The sequence below is a fragment of the Sinohyriopsis cumingii genome, chromosome 15, assembly GCF_028554795.1.
Source record: "Sinohyriopsis cumingii isolate HCF-2022 chromosome 15, ASM2855479v2, whole genome shotgun sequence".
Classification (NCBI taxonomy): Eukaryota; Metazoa; Mollusca; class Bivalvia; order Unionida; family Unionidae; genus Sinohyriopsis; species Sinohyriopsis cumingii.
In genome coordinates this window covers 98,378,223-98,396,622 of record NC_142975.1, presented here as the reverse complement: position 1 = coordinate 98,396,622, position 18,400 = coordinate 98,378,223, and the positions used below count along the sequence as shown (strand labels likewise).

At 39.0% G+C, this 18,400-nt stretch overlaps 1 protein-coding gene across 1 annotated transcript in view; it reads right to left on the bottom strand.

The window, feature by feature from the left end:
- The window catches only part of LOC149782374 (uncharacterized), an 83,530-nt gene extending 65,802 nt beyond the window's left edge, over positions 1-17,728 (bottom strand). The window contains exons 1-2 of the mRNA XM_089935119.1: positions 17,590-17,728; positions 8,372-8,509 (exon numbers count right to left, since the gene is read on the bottom strand). Coding sequence (XP_089791245.1) covers positions 8,372-8,509; positions 17,590-17,728 — 277 coding nt within the window. The remainder of the gene's footprint in view (positions 1-8,371; positions 8,510-17,589) is intronic.
- Between the last annotated feature and the right edge of the window lie 672 nt (positions 17,729-18,400).

Sequence of the window (18,400 nt, the reverse complement as noted above, 5' to 3'; positions counted from 1 at the left end):
AGTGGATTAACATCATTTGTAAAACGGGAAATGTCTTCACGCTAGAAGCTGTCTATAAAGTTTAGTCAAATTCTTTTCAGCTGGTTTTGTAAGGTTTCTATTTTTAGAAATAGCAGCAACAGTTGATGGCAGACTGGCATCTTTTGAACAAGAATGTACATATGCATAATGTATGTATTCACATATATGTGTGTGTGTGTGTGTGTGTGTTTGTATGACATGGGTTGAAAAAACTTTATCATAATCCTGGTCATGCATAGACAATTCAAATTAGATATTTAGGTATATCACCAACAGGAACACAAAGCTAAGACAAAGCTAAAAACAAGCCTCTTGAACGAAACTGGAGCTCTACTAGCAGAAAAGAATTATAGGAATCCAAAATAAGTCTGCTGATTTTTGAACATTTTATTTTAACTACTGAGTATTGAAAACATTCTGTGATATTCTTCAGAAACTCTCACATACCAAATTTGGAAATAAAAATATTTTCTTTCATGTCAGAATCAATACATTGACCCAATGCATGTAAGTGATGTACACAATTGTTTATAATTGCCCATGACCTTGAACTTATATCCTGGATATAAAATTATTGAACTTGTCTCAGACAATTTAAGATATAGCCACAAACTAAGTTTGCTTTATATCTATAACATTTTTCTAAACACATTTTTTTAAGTGGCCCCATTCAAGGTAATCATCAGATATATACACAAAATGGATTTAATAAAATTCTGTCCATACTTATTTCTGTTATTATGCTCTCGTTCCCAGTGAGTATAGATAAAACCTGAGTCAAGATCTTAGCCTTAAAATCTGATGTCAGAATGCAAACTATCAGTTGAATGCATCTAAACAAAGTCTGGCTACAATATTCATTTCTATACGTACAATACTGTTTTCATAATCTCAATGAAGAACAGTCACAAATGACCTTCACATGACCCCGACATCAACCAGGTCTGGGTTTCAAAACTTCTACGTAAAACTAGTTTTAATTATGCTTGCTTACCTGCTGCAGTTGCACTACTGCCCTTTTCCAGGATGATGAGTCCCCAGTCTGAGCTAAATATAATACTAATGAATAATTTAAGGATGAGGAAAGAAAGAACACAATCTCAGTCTGACAGATATGTTTGTGGTCAGATCTGTTCAATTTTCATTCAGAAACAATTCAAATGTGGATTGAGGATTGGGTGGGGTGGGGTGGGCAGGGTAAAGGTTATTTTAACTATGTAATACTTACCTCCTATTATGGTAATGCAACCCTCTTCCATGATGCTAAGTCTCCAGTCCAAGCTAAATATTCCCAATCAATTAGTACTTGAAGGGTCCGAAAAGAAAGAGCATGAACCCAGTCTTAGATATATTTAACATGAGGAATATTCCCTTCTTTTGACTTGGACCAAAACTGCAGGACAGGAGAAGAGGGTACAAGGACAGAATATTTGTAACAAGAGCAAGCAAGAAAATTTTAATCACAGAAATACATTAACTGATACTATTGCACTGCTGTTTTTACCAGACATGAGGGAAAATAATGACCTCAAAACATCAAGTCAGTGCAAGAAAATGCACTTACCCTTACTGTAGGATTATTGACGATATATGCTGTGACAAGAGAGGCTGCCAAAAAGAGACTGGCATATGAGGCTGCCAAAAAGAGACTGGCATATGAGGCTGCCAAAAAGAGACTGTCATATGAGGCAGTCAAAAAGAGACTGGTATATGAGGCTGCCAAAAAGAGACTGGCATATGAGGCTGCCAAAAAGAGACTGGCATATGAGGCAGCCAAAAAGAGACTGGCATATGAGGCTGCCAAAAAGAGACTGGCATATGAGGCAGCCAAAAAGAGACTGGCATATGAGGCTGCCAAAAAGAGACTGTCATATGAGGCTGTCAAAAAGAGACTGGCATATGAGGCAGCCAAAAAGAGACTGTCATATGAGGCAGCCAAAAAGAGACTGTCATATGAGGCTGCCAAAAAGAGACTGGCATATGAGGCAGCCAAAAAGAGACTGTCATATGAGGCTGCCAAAAAGAGACTGTCATATGAGGCTGCCAAAAAGAGACTGTCATATGAGGCAGCCAAAAAGAGACTGTCATATGAGGCTACCAAAAAGAGACTGTCATATGAGGCTGCCAAAAAGAGACTGTCAAATAAGGATGGCAAAAAAGAGACTGGCATATGAGGCTATTGAGAAAAAGAGAATCAACATGTTCTCATCTTAGGACACAGCTGAGGGGGAAGAAGGTGGTACACTTCATTTGCTGCCTTATCAGAAGTCCAGACTTCCTCCTCCATCACCTGACACAAAGGGGGTTATAAAAAAGAGGAACCTATTAGAAAGGAAGGACCTGCCACTACCAATTCTTCTATTAACTAATTTTCATCTACCAGGATTGAAAGGGCATCACTGTCTTGACATTGCTATCAAGGCAAGACACAATGATTCTTCCAGATCTCCATCTCTGGAGAAGGAACCATACAAATAATGGTTTCATTGTCCAAAACCACTTACAAGGCACAACAGCCCTCTAACTACAAATTTTCCTCCTTGGAGAATGAAACTGATGGTTGCTTCTCAACAATCTAGAAAGAGAGTGGTGACCAATCTCCATTTTTACTAAACAAGGAGGTGACAGAGAAGATATATGGCCAGCCCTATGTAATGTACCTTGAAACTAAGAAGAGACATTATCACATCATGTGGGCAGATAGGACAATTCCCTACTAGGTAGTGGGTGTTCCCAAATCCTGATGGGATTAAAAGGAAACACAGGTAAATGAGGCATGGGGATTCAGTCCCCTTCACTTGCTGCCTGTGTAGAGCCAGATTCCTTATCATCATATATATTGAATGGTGACATACTGAAAGGGGAGATAGGTTGACCTGATGCTGTCCCCAGACAGTCAATCAAAACCTGGTGCCCAGTTGCTCTAAGAGCATTGCCCAGTGACCACTGATGAAAAATGGATGCCCAGTTTATGATGACTGACCAGTGCCAACTGATTAATCCCAGTGGCTAGTGATCATATGACCAGTCACCAGTCTGTCCTGTGATGATTATTTAATAGAAGAACTTCTGTTTTGAGAACTCAAGTCAACAACATCTATATCATAGTAATAGTGGGAACACAACTCTTCCATGCCTATAGGATGGTGAGACTAGATCTTATAGGCACCAACACTTTCCCTCCCTTGCAAGAGGCCATGGATCTCTCCTTAACAGGAGCCTTTAGCATTAGTTCAAGTAACCAGAGACCTTTAGTTGCTTTCCAAGACATAGAAAGTACTGCTGATTCTTCCATGACTGGTGGTGTTGACTTTCTTAAGACAGGAAGTGAAATGTACCCTACCTTGGAAAAGATTGGGTGATCTTGAGTTGAAGAGGTGAAATGGAACCAATCTTCTTTCCTCTGTGAATGTGGTGGTTTTTTGCCAGGTCCCACAATGTATCTTCTCAATGCCAACAAATAGGACAACCATTGTTATGTATACAATAAATAATGATAAATGGGAGGGTGAGTGCCATAGTACATGCAGTACATGATCAATGGGTAGGGTCAGTGCCACAGTACACTCAGTACATGATCAATGGGTAGGGTCAGTGCCACAGTACACTCAGTACATGACAAATGGGTGGTAAGTCCAATGGTACCTTCTTATGGCCTCACTTACCCACACATTTTAACATAATATCTGCTGAAAGAGAAACATCTACAAAAGAAATATAACCAGGAGCCAAAAATGGGTTGGAGATACTTGCTATGATATTGGTAATAAAGAAGAGGTCAAAATGTAATGAAACACCTCTTTGCAAAGGGACACAGAGAAACAAAAGTAAAGCAAGAACTGGGGAGTAACATTTTAAAACAACATTGAAACTTATGTTTGGCAAATAGAAGCCTTAAATCAACAATGACAGTGAAATTTCCTAAAACACATCTATGGGCATAACTATAATACAAGGACAAGGAGGAATATCCTCCATATTTTGAGTATGACTATGTAATCAGACTGGGATCAGATTCTTTTCTGGCCCTCCATTTACAAACTGGTAATGGGGATATTTAGCTTGGTCTGGGGGCTTTCCATCATGGAAGACTTATGTAGTGATTTCATTGTAGCAGGTGATGTATTACTGATATCATATAATGCAAGAAGTGTTTTACTGTATGTCAGTGCCACCTCTCAGTGCATGAGGAGCATTGATAATGCTTCGTGAGATGGGCAATAGAGCAAGCTGGAAGTCAGATGAATACCATTTTCATTCAGAACAAGCTACATATTGCTATAGGAGTTCTACAGTGAATGTCAATATAACCATGCATCTGTTCAGGAAATGTGGTCACATAAACATGTTTAGTATGCCTATCAAGACAGATATTTGTGTGGGGTTAGATCGGCATCATTCTAATATAGGAATAACTACATAATGCATCAAAGTGCTTCCATTGATCATTTATTGTTTGTTTTCTTTTTAAATTTAGTATGACCATCCATTTATAATTAGTTATTATGAAATATTTCAAATTCCAGGATGTCACATTGGTACTTTTGTTTAGGACCGACCACAAAAAGTGGGAAGTGCTTCATTCAAAATTCTATGTACATGGGTGTCATCTCATCAACATAAGTAGATCTAACATTTTTATGATAGCTAACTTTGATCAGAGCAACTAGATAATGTATGAAGTCTTTCAGTGAAAACACAATGTTTACATGGTCATCTAGCTATACAATGTTTACATGGTCATCTAGCTATACAATGTTTACATGGTCATCTAGCTATACAATGTTTACATGGTCATCTAGCTATACAATGTTTACATGGTCATCTAGCTATACACTGTTTACATGGTCATCTAGCTATACACTGTTTACATGGTCATCTAGCTATACACTGTTTACATGGTCATCTAGCTATACACTGTTTACATGGTCATCTAGCTATACACTGTTTACATGGTCATCTAGCTATACACTGTTTACATGGTCATCTAGCTATACACTGTTTACATGGTCATCTAGCTACACACTGTTTACATGGTCATCTAGGTACACACTGTTTACATGGTCATCTAGCTATACACTGTTTACATGGTCATCTAGCTATACACTGTTTACATGGTCATCTAGCTATACACTGTTTACATGGTCATCTAGCTATACAATGTTTACATGGTCATCTAGCTATACACTGTTTACATGGTCATCTAGCTATACACTGTTTACATGGCCATCTAGCTATACACTGTTTACATGGTCATCTAGCTATACACAGTTTACATGGTCATCTAGCTATACAATGTTTACATGGGCATCTAGCTATACAATGTTTACATGGTCATCTAGCTATACACTGTTTACATGGTCATCTAGCTATACACTGTTTACATGGTCATCTAGCTATACACTGTTTACATGGTCATCTAGCTATACACTGTTTACATGGTCATCTAGCTATATAATGTTTACATGGTGATCTAGCTATACACTGTTTACATGGTCATCTAGCTATACACTGTTTACATGGTCATCTAGCTATACACTGTTTACATGGTCATTTAGCTATACACTGTTTACATGGTCATTTAGCTATACAATGTTTACATGGTCATTTAGCTACACACTGTTTACATGGTCATCTAGCTATACACTGTTTACATGGTCATATAGCTATACCATGTTTACATGGTCATTTAGCTATACACTGTTTACATGGTCATCTAGCTATACACTGTTTACATGGTCATCTAGCTATACACTGTTTACATGGTCATCTAGCTATACCATGTTTACATGGTCATCTAGCTATACCATGTTTACATGGTCATCTAGCTATACACTGTTTACATGGTCATCTAGCTATATAATGTTTACATGGTCATCTAGCTATACACTGTTTACATGGTCATCTAGCTATATAATGTTTACATGGTCATCTAGCTATACACTGTTTACATGGTCATCTAGCTATACACTGTTTACATGGTCATTTAGCTATACACTGTTTACATGGTCATTTAGCTATACAATGTTTACATGGCCATTTAGCTACACACTGTTTACATGGTCATCTAGCTATACACTGTTTACATGGTCATATAGCTATACCATGTTTACATGGTCATTTAGCTATACACTGTTTACATGGTCATCTAGCTATACACTGTTTACATGGTCATCTAGCTATACACTGTTTACATGGTCATCTAGCTATACCATGTTTACATGGTCATCTAGCTATACCATGTTTACATGGTCATCTAGCTATACACTGTTTACATGGTCATCTAGCTATATAATGTTTACATGGTCATCTAGCTATACACTGTTTACATGGTCATCTAGCTATATAATGTTTACATGGTCATCTAGCTATACCATGTTTACATGGTCATCTAGCTATACACTGTTTACATGGTCATCTAGCTATACACTGTTTACATGGTCATCTAGCTATATAATGTTTACATGGTCATCTAGCTATACACTGTTTACATGGTCATCTAGCTATACACTGTTTACATGGTCATCTAGCTATACAATGTTTACATGGTCATCTAGCTATACACTGTTTACATGGTCATCTGCTATACAATGTTTACATGGTCATCTAGCTATACAAATATTTTAAAGATGGCTTCCACGATGGCCATTCTGTAGGTCTAATCAGCACTATTGTCATATTGGACCAGTTTTATATCATGAGAAGACATTAAAGAAAAACCAATTGCTGCCATGCCAGTCAATCCAGGTGATAAGAAGATTTTCAAGACAGTCACACATGACTATGAAAATGAAGCACTGTTTTCACGTATTATCAGATAACACAGGTCTTTTAAAGAAAATATATCAGTGCTTTTTTATCATCCATTTCACAAGAGCAGAAATAATAAGACTTTCAAGAAGGGAACCAAATTGGTCAACATACTATATGCCAGATCAGCACCATTTTCACTGGGTCCCAAACAGACCATGTCTTAAGTCTTTTAACAAAACCCAAATTTTGACAATTTGCTCAGGATAGGAAGCAAAACCAAAATTGAAATAACAGGTAAAATTCTTGTGTGGTTTTGTAAATAGGTTGCATACATATTTCTCTTATTACTTGTAATAGGAGTCATGTGCCATAATGCTTTCCTTCAAAAACAATGTCACAATCTAATTTAGTTTCATAGGTTCAACTGAAAGTCACAAGAAGCCTTTGTTGTTGTTGTTATAGGGTTTTAATGCCACGTTTCAGCACAAGATAGGGTGTACATGGCGGCCAGTATAAATCATGGAGGAAGAACCCATGATACACCCTGGAAAGAATCACCTACCCATGAGAAGCTACTGGCAAGCTTTCTCACATACCCATATTTGCCAAGCCTGAGATTTGAAGACACACAGACAGAGGTGAGATGGCAGTGATCCGTGATGGTGAGTGCTTTAGACTACTCCAGGCCACTCTGGGCCCCGAAGAAGCCTTTAGTGAAACCATTATGTTAAAGTCACCATATATTAGAAAGTAGTGATATCAAGATTTTCAAGGTGGCTTTCATGGTGGCCATATCAGATGTCAGATCAGTTACATTTTCAAGTGGACCAACTAGACATCACAAGAAATCTTTTGGTGAAAACTCCATGTCGATATCATGATCCCTGATCCATTAAAGAAGAGAAGTGATAACAACATTTTCAAAATGGCCACTGTGGTAACCATACTGGACGTCACATTGTTGCCATTTTCATTTAGAACCAAACAGTCTTGGTGGAAAACTCATGTCAATATAACCATCCATTCACTGACAGGAGGAGTGGCAAAGGCTAATGAATAACAGTTCCTTTTACAGTTTCTTGTAAGAAGAAGTCATTCAAAAGTATTTCAGTCTCCTGACAACAGTTTTTATTTCCCAATTAAGCGAAATAAGGACCCAGAACAAGACTGATACAGAAGCTAAAATCTATATCAACACAGGAGATACAACTTAATGATTAGGGATCAGCGATTATGCAGTATACAACAACCAAATAAGATTTTAATATCTCTTTGGTCCTGGCCATCTGTAACAATTTCTCATTTCATGGAAAACTAAAGAGAATTACTGTAAAGAAATATATTTAAAATTTGGATGAAACTTGACCAAAAAAATATTTGTGTTCATGGTTTTTGCATCCTGTCCATTTTACATCCAGGATACAAATTTTTGAATTACTGTGACCTCTGTGCTATATGTATCCTTTTTATAGCAGACTTACTTTTGTATACATACACAAGTATGAAGTGCACATATTCAATAATTTCTCAGTGCCACTGTGTGAACTTTGAAGAAAGTATTATGTCAGATTGACATGTGTTAAAAATTGATTAGTACCTTCATCTGTGCACTGTGGATCCACAATGCATTGGGGCATATGACGTGAAGATGTCTGATCTGGCTGGTGTGTACCATTCTGACACTTCTGAACACCATCCTCTGTACCGTCCTCTTTACAAGGTACTGCTTCATATCCTGGGCAGGAAATCAAAGTATTGAGAATACTGATGACCACTGATGATTAAAATGATACTGTTGTACATCATAAGATCAAACTGAATAATGTAACTCCAGAGATATTGCTATTCATCATCATTTACTGTATTATAAAAAAATTCTTCTAAATAATCTTATAATGTTATACAAAATTCTCTTTTATTATATGCCAATAGAGAATTATATCTAAATTATAAATATAGGTTTACAATTTCCTTGGTGATTCCTTTTAAATATTTTCTAATGCTGTTTCAAGTGTTACAATAAGTGGAATCATATTGGAAATAAATAGTGCCTCCCTTGTTTATTTACTTATATATATATATACATCGTCTGCCTGCTCCAGTGGGTGTCTGGAGCTCAGTGTGTTGTTCAGCATGACAAGCAGACGGTAATTCCACACCAGACAAAAGAAACAAGAAACCAATAAAGAAGACTCCAGCTCTTCGATTTGCAAGCTGGAATGTGCGCACCATGTGTACAGGCATCTCCGACGACCTCAGAGAAGTGGACGACACCAGAAAGACGGCCATCATCGATAGAGAACTCACCAGACTAAATATCAGCATAGCTGCCCTCCAGGAAACCAGGCTCGCCTCTAGTGGCTCCCTCAGAGAGGAAAACTACACCTTCTTCTGGAAGGGTCGAGAACCTGAGGAGCCCCGTCAGCACGGAGTGGGCTTTGCCATCAAAAACAATCTCCTGGCCTCGGTTGAACCTCCAACAAGGGGCACTGAGCGTCTCTTGTCCATCCGCCTCACCACTACTTCAGGTCCTGTCAACATCATCAGTGTCTACGCCCCAACCCTCATGTCATCAGAAGACGTGAAGGATCAGTTCTATGGGCAGCTGGACGAACAGATCAAAGGATGCCCCAAAAATGAACCACTATTCCTCCTCGGCGACTTTAATGCCAGAGTAGGTGCGGACCACGAGTCCTGGCCTACCTGCCTCAGATATCATGGCACTGGAAAGACCAACGAAAACGGCCAGAGACTGCTGGAGCTATGCACCTACCATGGCCTGTGCATCACAAACACCTTCTTCAAGTGTAAGCCACAACACAAAGTGTCATGGAAACACCCCAGATCTCATCACTGGCACCAACTCGACTTGGTCATCACCAGGCGCTCTGCCCTTAACAGCGTCCTCTCCACCAGAACCTACCACAGTGCAGACTGTGACTCCGACCATGCCCTTTTGAGCAGCAGAGTGCGACTACAGCCACATGTGCTACACCGCACAAAACCAAAAGGATGTCTTCGCATAAACACTGCACAGATGTCAGTCCCTGCCAAGGTGGAGGAGTATGTGTCTGCCCTGAACAAGGCTCTCCAGGACCTGCCTGAGTATGACGCTACAGCCAAGTGGAACGCCATGAAGGGTGCCATCTACAGTACAGCTATGTCAATGTTTGGCAAGAAGGAACGACCCAGCCAGGACTGGTTCAATGCACACCTATCAAGGATGGAACCACAAATCGAGGAGAAACGAAAAGCCTTCATAGCTTACAAAAAATGCCCTAATGAACGGACGCTTGCTGCTCTCAGAAGTGCCCGAAGTAACACCCAACGCATTGCTAGACAGTGTGCAAACGAGTACTGGCAACAACTGTGTGAAGGGATCCAGCGAAGTGCCGAGTCCGGACACATCCAAGGCATGTACAGTGGCATCAAGAAGGCTCTAGGCCCTACAGTGAAAGGGGTCGCTCCCCTGAAATCCCTGACGGGAGAGAAGATCACAGACCGTGGGCAACAGATGGCCAGATGGGTGGAGCACTACTCAGAACTATACTCCCGAGAAACGTCAGTCACTGATGCAGCCCTCAGCAGCATAAAGAATCTGCCCACCATGGAAGAGCTCGACAAAGTGCCAACCTTAGAGGAGCTCAGCAAAGCAATCGACTGCCTTCCAAACAACAAAGCACCAGGTAGTGACAGCATCCCACCCGAAGCTATCAAACGTGGAAAACCAGCATTGATTAAACCACTGCACGAGCTACTTTGCCGCTGCTGGGAGGAAGGAGTAGTCCCCCAAGACATGCGTGATGCCACAATTGTGACCCTTTACAAAAACAAGGGCGACCGCAGTGACTGTAATAATTACAGAGGGATCTCGCTCTTGAGTATTGTTGGTAAAGTGTACGCCCGCATCATACTCAACAGGCTGCAGTTGCTGGCAGACCGTGTGTACCCGGAATCACAGTGCGGCTTCAGAGCAGGCAGGTCGACGACAGACATGATCTTCTCCCTACGACAACTCCAAGAGAAGAGCAGAGAGCAAGGTCAACCACTCTACATGATGTTCATCGACCTCACCAAGGCCTTTGACTTGGTCAGCAGGAAGGGCCTTTTTGAACTTCTGAGTAAGATCGGTTGCCCCCCAAAACTCCTCAGCATGATAATCTCTTTCCATGCAGATATGAAGGGAACAGTCATGTACGATGGATCATCCTCAACTTCCTTCCCAATTAACAGTGGTGTGAAGCAGGGCTGCGTGCTGGCACCAACACTTTTTGGGATCTTCTTCTCCCTGCTCCTGTCCTACGCCTTCGACACGTCCACGGATGGCATATATCTACACACCAGGTCTGATGGGAGCCTGTTCAACCTGGCACGACTGCGCTCAAAGACCAAAGTGAGAGCTGTGCTCATCAGGGAGATGCTTTTTGCAGATGACGCAGCTCTTGTGGCCCACACCAAGGAAGCCCTCCAGAGACTGGGAGACCGTTTTGCTGTTGCCTGCACGCACTTTGGTCTCACAATCAGCTTGGAAAAAACAAATGTCAGCGTGCAAGATACCACCATTGCCCCTTCAATCAAAATCAACGGTGTCACCCTGGAAGCAGTCAACAACTTTACCTACCTAGGGTCAACCATCAGCAACACTCTCTCGATTGATATGGAGCTGGACAGAAGGCTTGGAAAGGCAAACACCATCATGGCTCGATTAACAAAGAGGGTTTGGGAAAACAACGCGCTGACAGAGTACACCAAGGTCCGAGTCTACCAGGCCTGCGTTCTCAGCACCCTTCTATATGGAAGTGAGACGTGGAGTACCTACATGAGGCAAGAACGCCGGCTCAACTCCTTCCATATACGGTGCCTAAAACGCATCCTGAAAATCAGCTGGCAAGACCGTGTTCCACACAGCGAGATCCTGCAGCGTGCAAGAACCCCCAGCATGTACTCCCTGCTAATTAAACGCCGCCTTCGATGGCTGGGTCACGTCCGACGCATGGAGGATCGAAGGCTGCCAAAGGACATCTTATATGGACAGCTGGCCACTGGCATGAGAAGAGTCGGACGCCCCTCACTCCGTTTCAAAGATGTGTGCAAGAGGGACATGAAGGCATGCAACATTTCACCCGATGGCTGGGAAGAGCTGGCTGAGGACCGAGGCACCTGGAGACTGATGGTAAACAATGGCATATCAGTCGCTGATGCGAGGAGAGGCCAGTTGGTGGCAGAGAAACGTAGGAGAAAGAAGAACGCAACAGCAACCACAGTAATGCAGACTTCCCAGTATGTCTGCACCAACTGCAGTAGGGACTGTCACTCACGTATAGGCCTGCACAGCCACAGCAGACGTTGCCAACAGAGACAGGCAACACCCCAAGGGCGCTATTCGCATGGTCTTTCGAGACCGAGTCGCCAATGATGATGATGATATATATATATATATATAGACTTTGTAACTAGTTTTAGTAAGACCACACAGTCTGTTAATAATATAAACTACATTTGGTAATAAGGGGTCCTAGGTGGTCAAGTGGTCCAAAACACCTGCCTTTACCATTCTCTTCCATTTCACCTTTGTCCATTTGCGTTTCAGTCTCGGACTCGGCCAGTCTGTGGGTATGCAAGAAAGTTTGCCAGTGCTATGAGTTGGTGGTTTTTACAGGAAGTTTCCTGGGTTCATCCTCATCAGTTACACTGGCTGCCATGTATAGCCTATCATGTGCTGTAAAATGGTGTTAAACCCACAACAACATATATCTGGTAATGGAGAATGGATACTATGCCATAAGTATTGATGTATGGACGAAAAAGCAGGAGTGTTACAGTCATGGTATTGAGTAAGAGAAGGACATGTCATGATTAGAATGAATCAGAATACCATAGCAATTATAAACCAGTGCCCTACTTTTTAACCCTTTGACTCCATCTATGGATAGAACCTAATGGATAACACAACACAGTGAGAAAGCAGAATTTGAGAGCAATTAAATGTACAGTGGGTGGGGTGGGTCCACCAATCGGGGCATTTAATTCTACTAAAAACAAATGAAGAATACTGACAATGAAAGTCAGGCAAGGTGTTATCAAAATCAAGCTGCACCCCAAATTTGGTTCAAATCCAATAATAGAAAATTAATTATTTTACAGAAGTTAAAGTGAATGGGTCCACCAATCAAGGGCTACAACTCCACTAAATGATGTCAGAATCCTGACCATTGAAATCAGTCAGGATTCTGACATCATTTAGTGGAGTTGTAGCCCTTGTGGATCTGACAACCAGGGGTTATAACTCCACAACATAATGACAGAGAATGCTTTCAATCAAACTTTGCCAGGATCTCATCAATATCAAGCTGCATAATCTAATAATAATTAAGGGGCATGTAACTCTCTTAAATGATGAAATAAATTGCTGACAATCAAATTTAGGCATCAAGCTGCAAGAATCAAATAAAGATTCATGGAGATATTGTGAGGATACAAAAATTGTCTGGGTTGTGACAATCAAGGGCTACAACTCTGGCAAATGAAGACACAGAATGGTGACAATTGAAACCATATGTACTCAAGAGCGGGGTTCTGATAATCAAGAGCCATGATGTTATCTGGTGACAGAACAGGACAACTGAACTCAGCTACTGTCTCATCAATTTCATGCTGCATATCAAATTCAGAATTTGTGCAAAATAAAAGAGTTATAAATGAGTGGTTGTAAGGAATGATAGTCAACAATCAATTTACCCCATTTTCCATAAAAATCAAGGGAGAAAACAGTGATTTTACCCATGAATTTTGTCGGATTCACAGTTGGGTGATATGTAAGATGTTAGCAATTTGACTGAAATGTTAAAATTAGGTAATTTTAATAATTTTTGCTGTTGTTGTTATTATTATGGAATATAGAAATAACAGAAAACATACGAATGTGCAATCTAAGTATTAAAATATTAAGTTGACTGCATCATTTTGTTTTAAAAATCAATGAAAAGAGGCCCAGTTCATTCCAAGATCAATCACATGACTGAAATCTGCCTAACAGCTAAAAATGCAACAGAAGCTAGCCTGGACATCTGGGTCAGTAAGATGCTTTTTGTAGACGTTTATCCAGTACTGTTGATTATGTTATTATTGTGTGTTGTAGACATTTATCCAGTACTGTTGATTATGTTATTTTTGTACACACTTATCCAGTACTGTTGATTATGTCATTATTTTGTATTTTGTAGACCTTTATCCAGTACTGTTGATTATGTTATTATTGTTTTTGCAGACAATTATCCAGTAATGTTGATTATGTCATTATTTTGTATTTTGTAGACCTTTATCCAGTACTGTTGATTATGTTATTATTGTGTGTTGTATACATTTATCCAGTACTGTTGATTAAGTTAAAATTATTTTGTTTTAGACATTTATCCAGTACTGTTGTGTTATTGTTTTGCCAGACATTTATCCAGTACTGTTGATTATGTTATTATTGGGTTTTTTTCAGACACATATCCAGTACTGTTGATTATGTCATTATTTTGTATTTTGTAGACCTTTATCCAGTACTGTTGATTATGTTATTATTGTGTGTTGTAGACATTTATCCAGTACTGTTGATTATGTTATTATTGTTTTTTGCAGACATTTATCCAGTACTGTTGATTATGTTAAAATTATTGTTTCTGCATACATTTATCCAGTACTGTTGATTGTTATTATTGTTTTTTGCAGACATTTATCCAGTACTGTTGATTATGTCACCACTGCATTTTGTAGACGTTTATCCAGTACTGTTGATTATGTTATTATTGTTTGTTTTATACATTTATCCAGTACTGTTGAAAATGTTATTATTGTATTTTGCAGACATTTATCCATTACTGTTGATCATGTTATTATTGTTTATTGTAGATATTTATTCAGTAGTGTTGATTATGTTATTATTGTTTGTTTAATACATTTATCTAGTACTGTTGAATATGTTATTATTGTCTTTTGTAGACATTTATCCAGTACTGTTCATTATGTCATTGTTGTTTGTTGTATACATTTATCCAGTACTGTTCATTATGTTATTATAACTTAAAACATTATTTAGCTATTGTATCTTCATATGTACCTGATAGCATATTATATTCATTTGTCAAATACTGGAAGGCCTCTATGCAACAGTATCAAGTTTGACAAAAGTCTGCTAAATCTTTTCTTAAAATGAAGTTTTTCAAATTGTTTACTAGTTTTAATAGTGTCTGTTATGTAAGATCATAACAAAAATGTCAAAATCCTTCAAGCTAAGACACTTTGCATCAAATCTGGTCAAATTCTGTTCACTGACTTTTGAAATGATGTTACTGGTATGAAAAACTTCTGAATGTTTTTAAACGCAGTAATACTCAATGGCTGAATAAAATCATTTATATAAACTCATAAATCCTTAATGCGAGGATGCTTTCCATCAAATGAGGCCAAATTCTGCTGATTAGTTTGTATTGAGAAGAAACCATTTGAGTGTACTATTTATACTAACAACAGCCATAACTGATGGCAAATTGGCATCATCTGTACAGGCTTTAATATCATATAGCTGTCAAATCTGGTCAAATTCTTACATGGTTTTGTAAATAGGTTGCATACATTTTTCTCCTATTCTTTGTAATGGGAGCTACAAGCTATAATGCTTTCCTTAAAAAAAACAACTTTTTTAAGAGGTACTTTTGAGAAAAGTGATTTACAAGTTTTTCTGTTTTTAGTAACAGTGGCCATTCTTAATGGGGATCAACATAACTTGCAATAAAAATTTAAATCACTCTATGCAAGGATGCTTTCTGTCGAATTTTGATAATTGATGTTTGAGAAGACATATAAAGGCTTTACTACTTTTTGCACTGCTGGTCATATCAAATAATGGCTGGGCAATCATACCACAGATTTTAATAGCCTTATGGCAGGATGTTCCCTGTAAAGGCATAATGTCAGGATTCTCCCTGTAAAATGAAATGCAAACTTTTTGTAAAGTTGTAGAGAACATGTGTGAAAGGACAATGATGTATGTCACATGACAGCTGCTCTGCACAATGGATTAAGCGCCATACCATAAGCTTATTCAATGTTATGGTCAGGTAAGGTAACAAAGGAAAGTTTGAAATAATATTTGTAAACTAGATGAATGATGAGCAATCTGTTTACATATATACATTCCAACCTCTCCAGAATTTGTGATGGAGATGAATCTCTAGTAAACAAATGCATAATACTTATGAAAATAGTATAATTACACATATCTTAATGCAATAAATCTTACAGCATTCCAATGAAAATGGCAAACTTAGGTGTATACACCAAAAAACTCATATATTGCATCACACTATACATCAGATAGGGCAAAAACACAAAAACTGCAGCTTGCTGTGCATCACAAAAGACAATAGCTCTTGCTGAACTTGCAGGTTCAAATGATTTCTCAGTATGTGCAGACAATGTCCACCTGGATATTCCTACTGCCAGACATCCATGCACAGAAACAGGTGTGTATATGTCCTAACAACCTGAGATACACTATTACTGTTGTGTTGTCTGAGGCAACAATAATGTGATGATGCCTTAAAAAGTTGACACACCAAAAGATCATTGCCAGCATTTCTATGTTGTCTATATGAAGGTTTGCTTCTTCCCATGACCAGGATCCTTGACGAATTATGCCCTCTGGTTCCAAATGAGTGCCCCAATGACTTGGTGTACAAAATTTTGCATGTGTGTGTGTGTGTGTGCATATGTGTGTGTGCATGTGAACCGGTCCCAACTAACTACTAATTAATATAATGCAGGTGGTGGTGAAAATCAATTACAGACAGATCCAACCTAATAAGAGGAAGCTTACACAGTCTCCAGTTTGTCAAAAGCAGGAAATGAAGAGGGCACAAGTCCTTGAGAGAAACCAAGTTCCAATGTCAAGTTCAAAGCCCCCAGGAGAAACGTGTGAAAGTGAGCCACAAGTGGGGTCTTTCCAGAAGAGCATGTATGTACTGGCAGATCAAGATCCCTATAGACCTTAAGTGAACAGTGACTAATTCTATCACCATGGTAAAAGCTCCAGGTGAACATAAGTGTTTGAAATTGACACACCTCCTGCTCAAGATAAATTAGAGGTATTTTCCATGAAGAGGAAAAACGGCAATGAAAGAATGCATACTGAAGATTTATAGAAACTACCCAGTCACAGGGTCTTATGGTGTTCTTGTTGGATAGTAATCTCCAGCTTGAATCATTCTTCCTGAAGAAATCTTTTTAAGGCAAAAAGGGTGATTATAAGCTGCAACTTTCATTGTTTCTTTACACCAGCGTAATTCAAAAATAAAAAGTTGTAGTCCAGTCATTTTTCACCCTCCTGACTGTGCCCTTCTGCAAAATAGTGTCTAACTTTTCACTTAAATGAGCCAAATTTTGATTTAAAATTGTATTTGCCATTCATATTGACTTTTTCTTAAATTACAGATGTCTACATGAATGGAGAAAGATATGGTCTGAAGTAGTTCAGGTCTGAGCAGCTTAAATAATTCCGACCTAAATTTCAGATCAAATGTGGGATACAGTTTAAAATGGCTCAGGTCCTAACAAATGTATACAAAAAATGTCCACATTTGCTATAGGACTTTATTATTTGTATGAACTATAATAAAAATATTTGATGTGTTAATAGACAATACCTGGCATATGTCAGTTCATTGGCACATGCCAAATTTGACCTCTTCCAGAATTTGGAGTCTAAGTCTAGCAAAGATCTCAAAAGGACCTCTGAAAACTAAGCTATGATGAGCATGTTAGGTACTTTACCTCTTTTTACTGGCACAGGTATACAACACAGGCCTCTATTGTTATCCAGGTTGAAATGTAGCACTCGTTCAGGTGGACAATCTCCTATTGCAGCTGTGTCCAAGAAACCAAACTGGGAAAGGACCCGATAATAAAACATGCAACATAAGTACCATTACACACCCATCTTATGTTTAATAATCCTCTAAGTAGGTAACTGAAATGTTTTCTCAGAAAACTTTAATCTTCTATAACTCACAAAAGCGTTGACCTTTATAATTTTGACCTTAAAACTGACATACTCTTTTCTTACCGTAAGTGCAAGCCATCCACAAACTCAGCTCCATGCTTACTGTGTGGAAACTATTTCTCTTCTTTCAGTTACAGTGACCTTGATAACTGTCCTTTTGACCCCCAAAAATGTAGGTTACCCCAAGCAGAATCATCCATAGAATTTGGAAAATGATGATGATAGAAAACCCATGTTATTGGACAGAAACAATTTTTATTCAAACAGTTACTTACAGTGGCCTTGACCTTGGATAGAAAAATAAATGGAATGTTTCCTTGACCCATGTACAAGCCATCTACAGACTTTGACCACTCCAGTAGCCTAGAAGCTTAGGCATCAAACTCAGATGCAGGAGGTTGTGGGTTTGAATCCCAGCCAAGTCATACCAAAGACATAAAAATGGTATAAACAGATGCCTCACTAGGTACTCATCACTAAAATGTTAATGTTAGGACTGGTAGGCCTGGTGTCAGGATAATGTGACTGGTTGGGAGGTCATGCTACATGTGGGGATGATACTCCAGTGCTAGACATCACCAT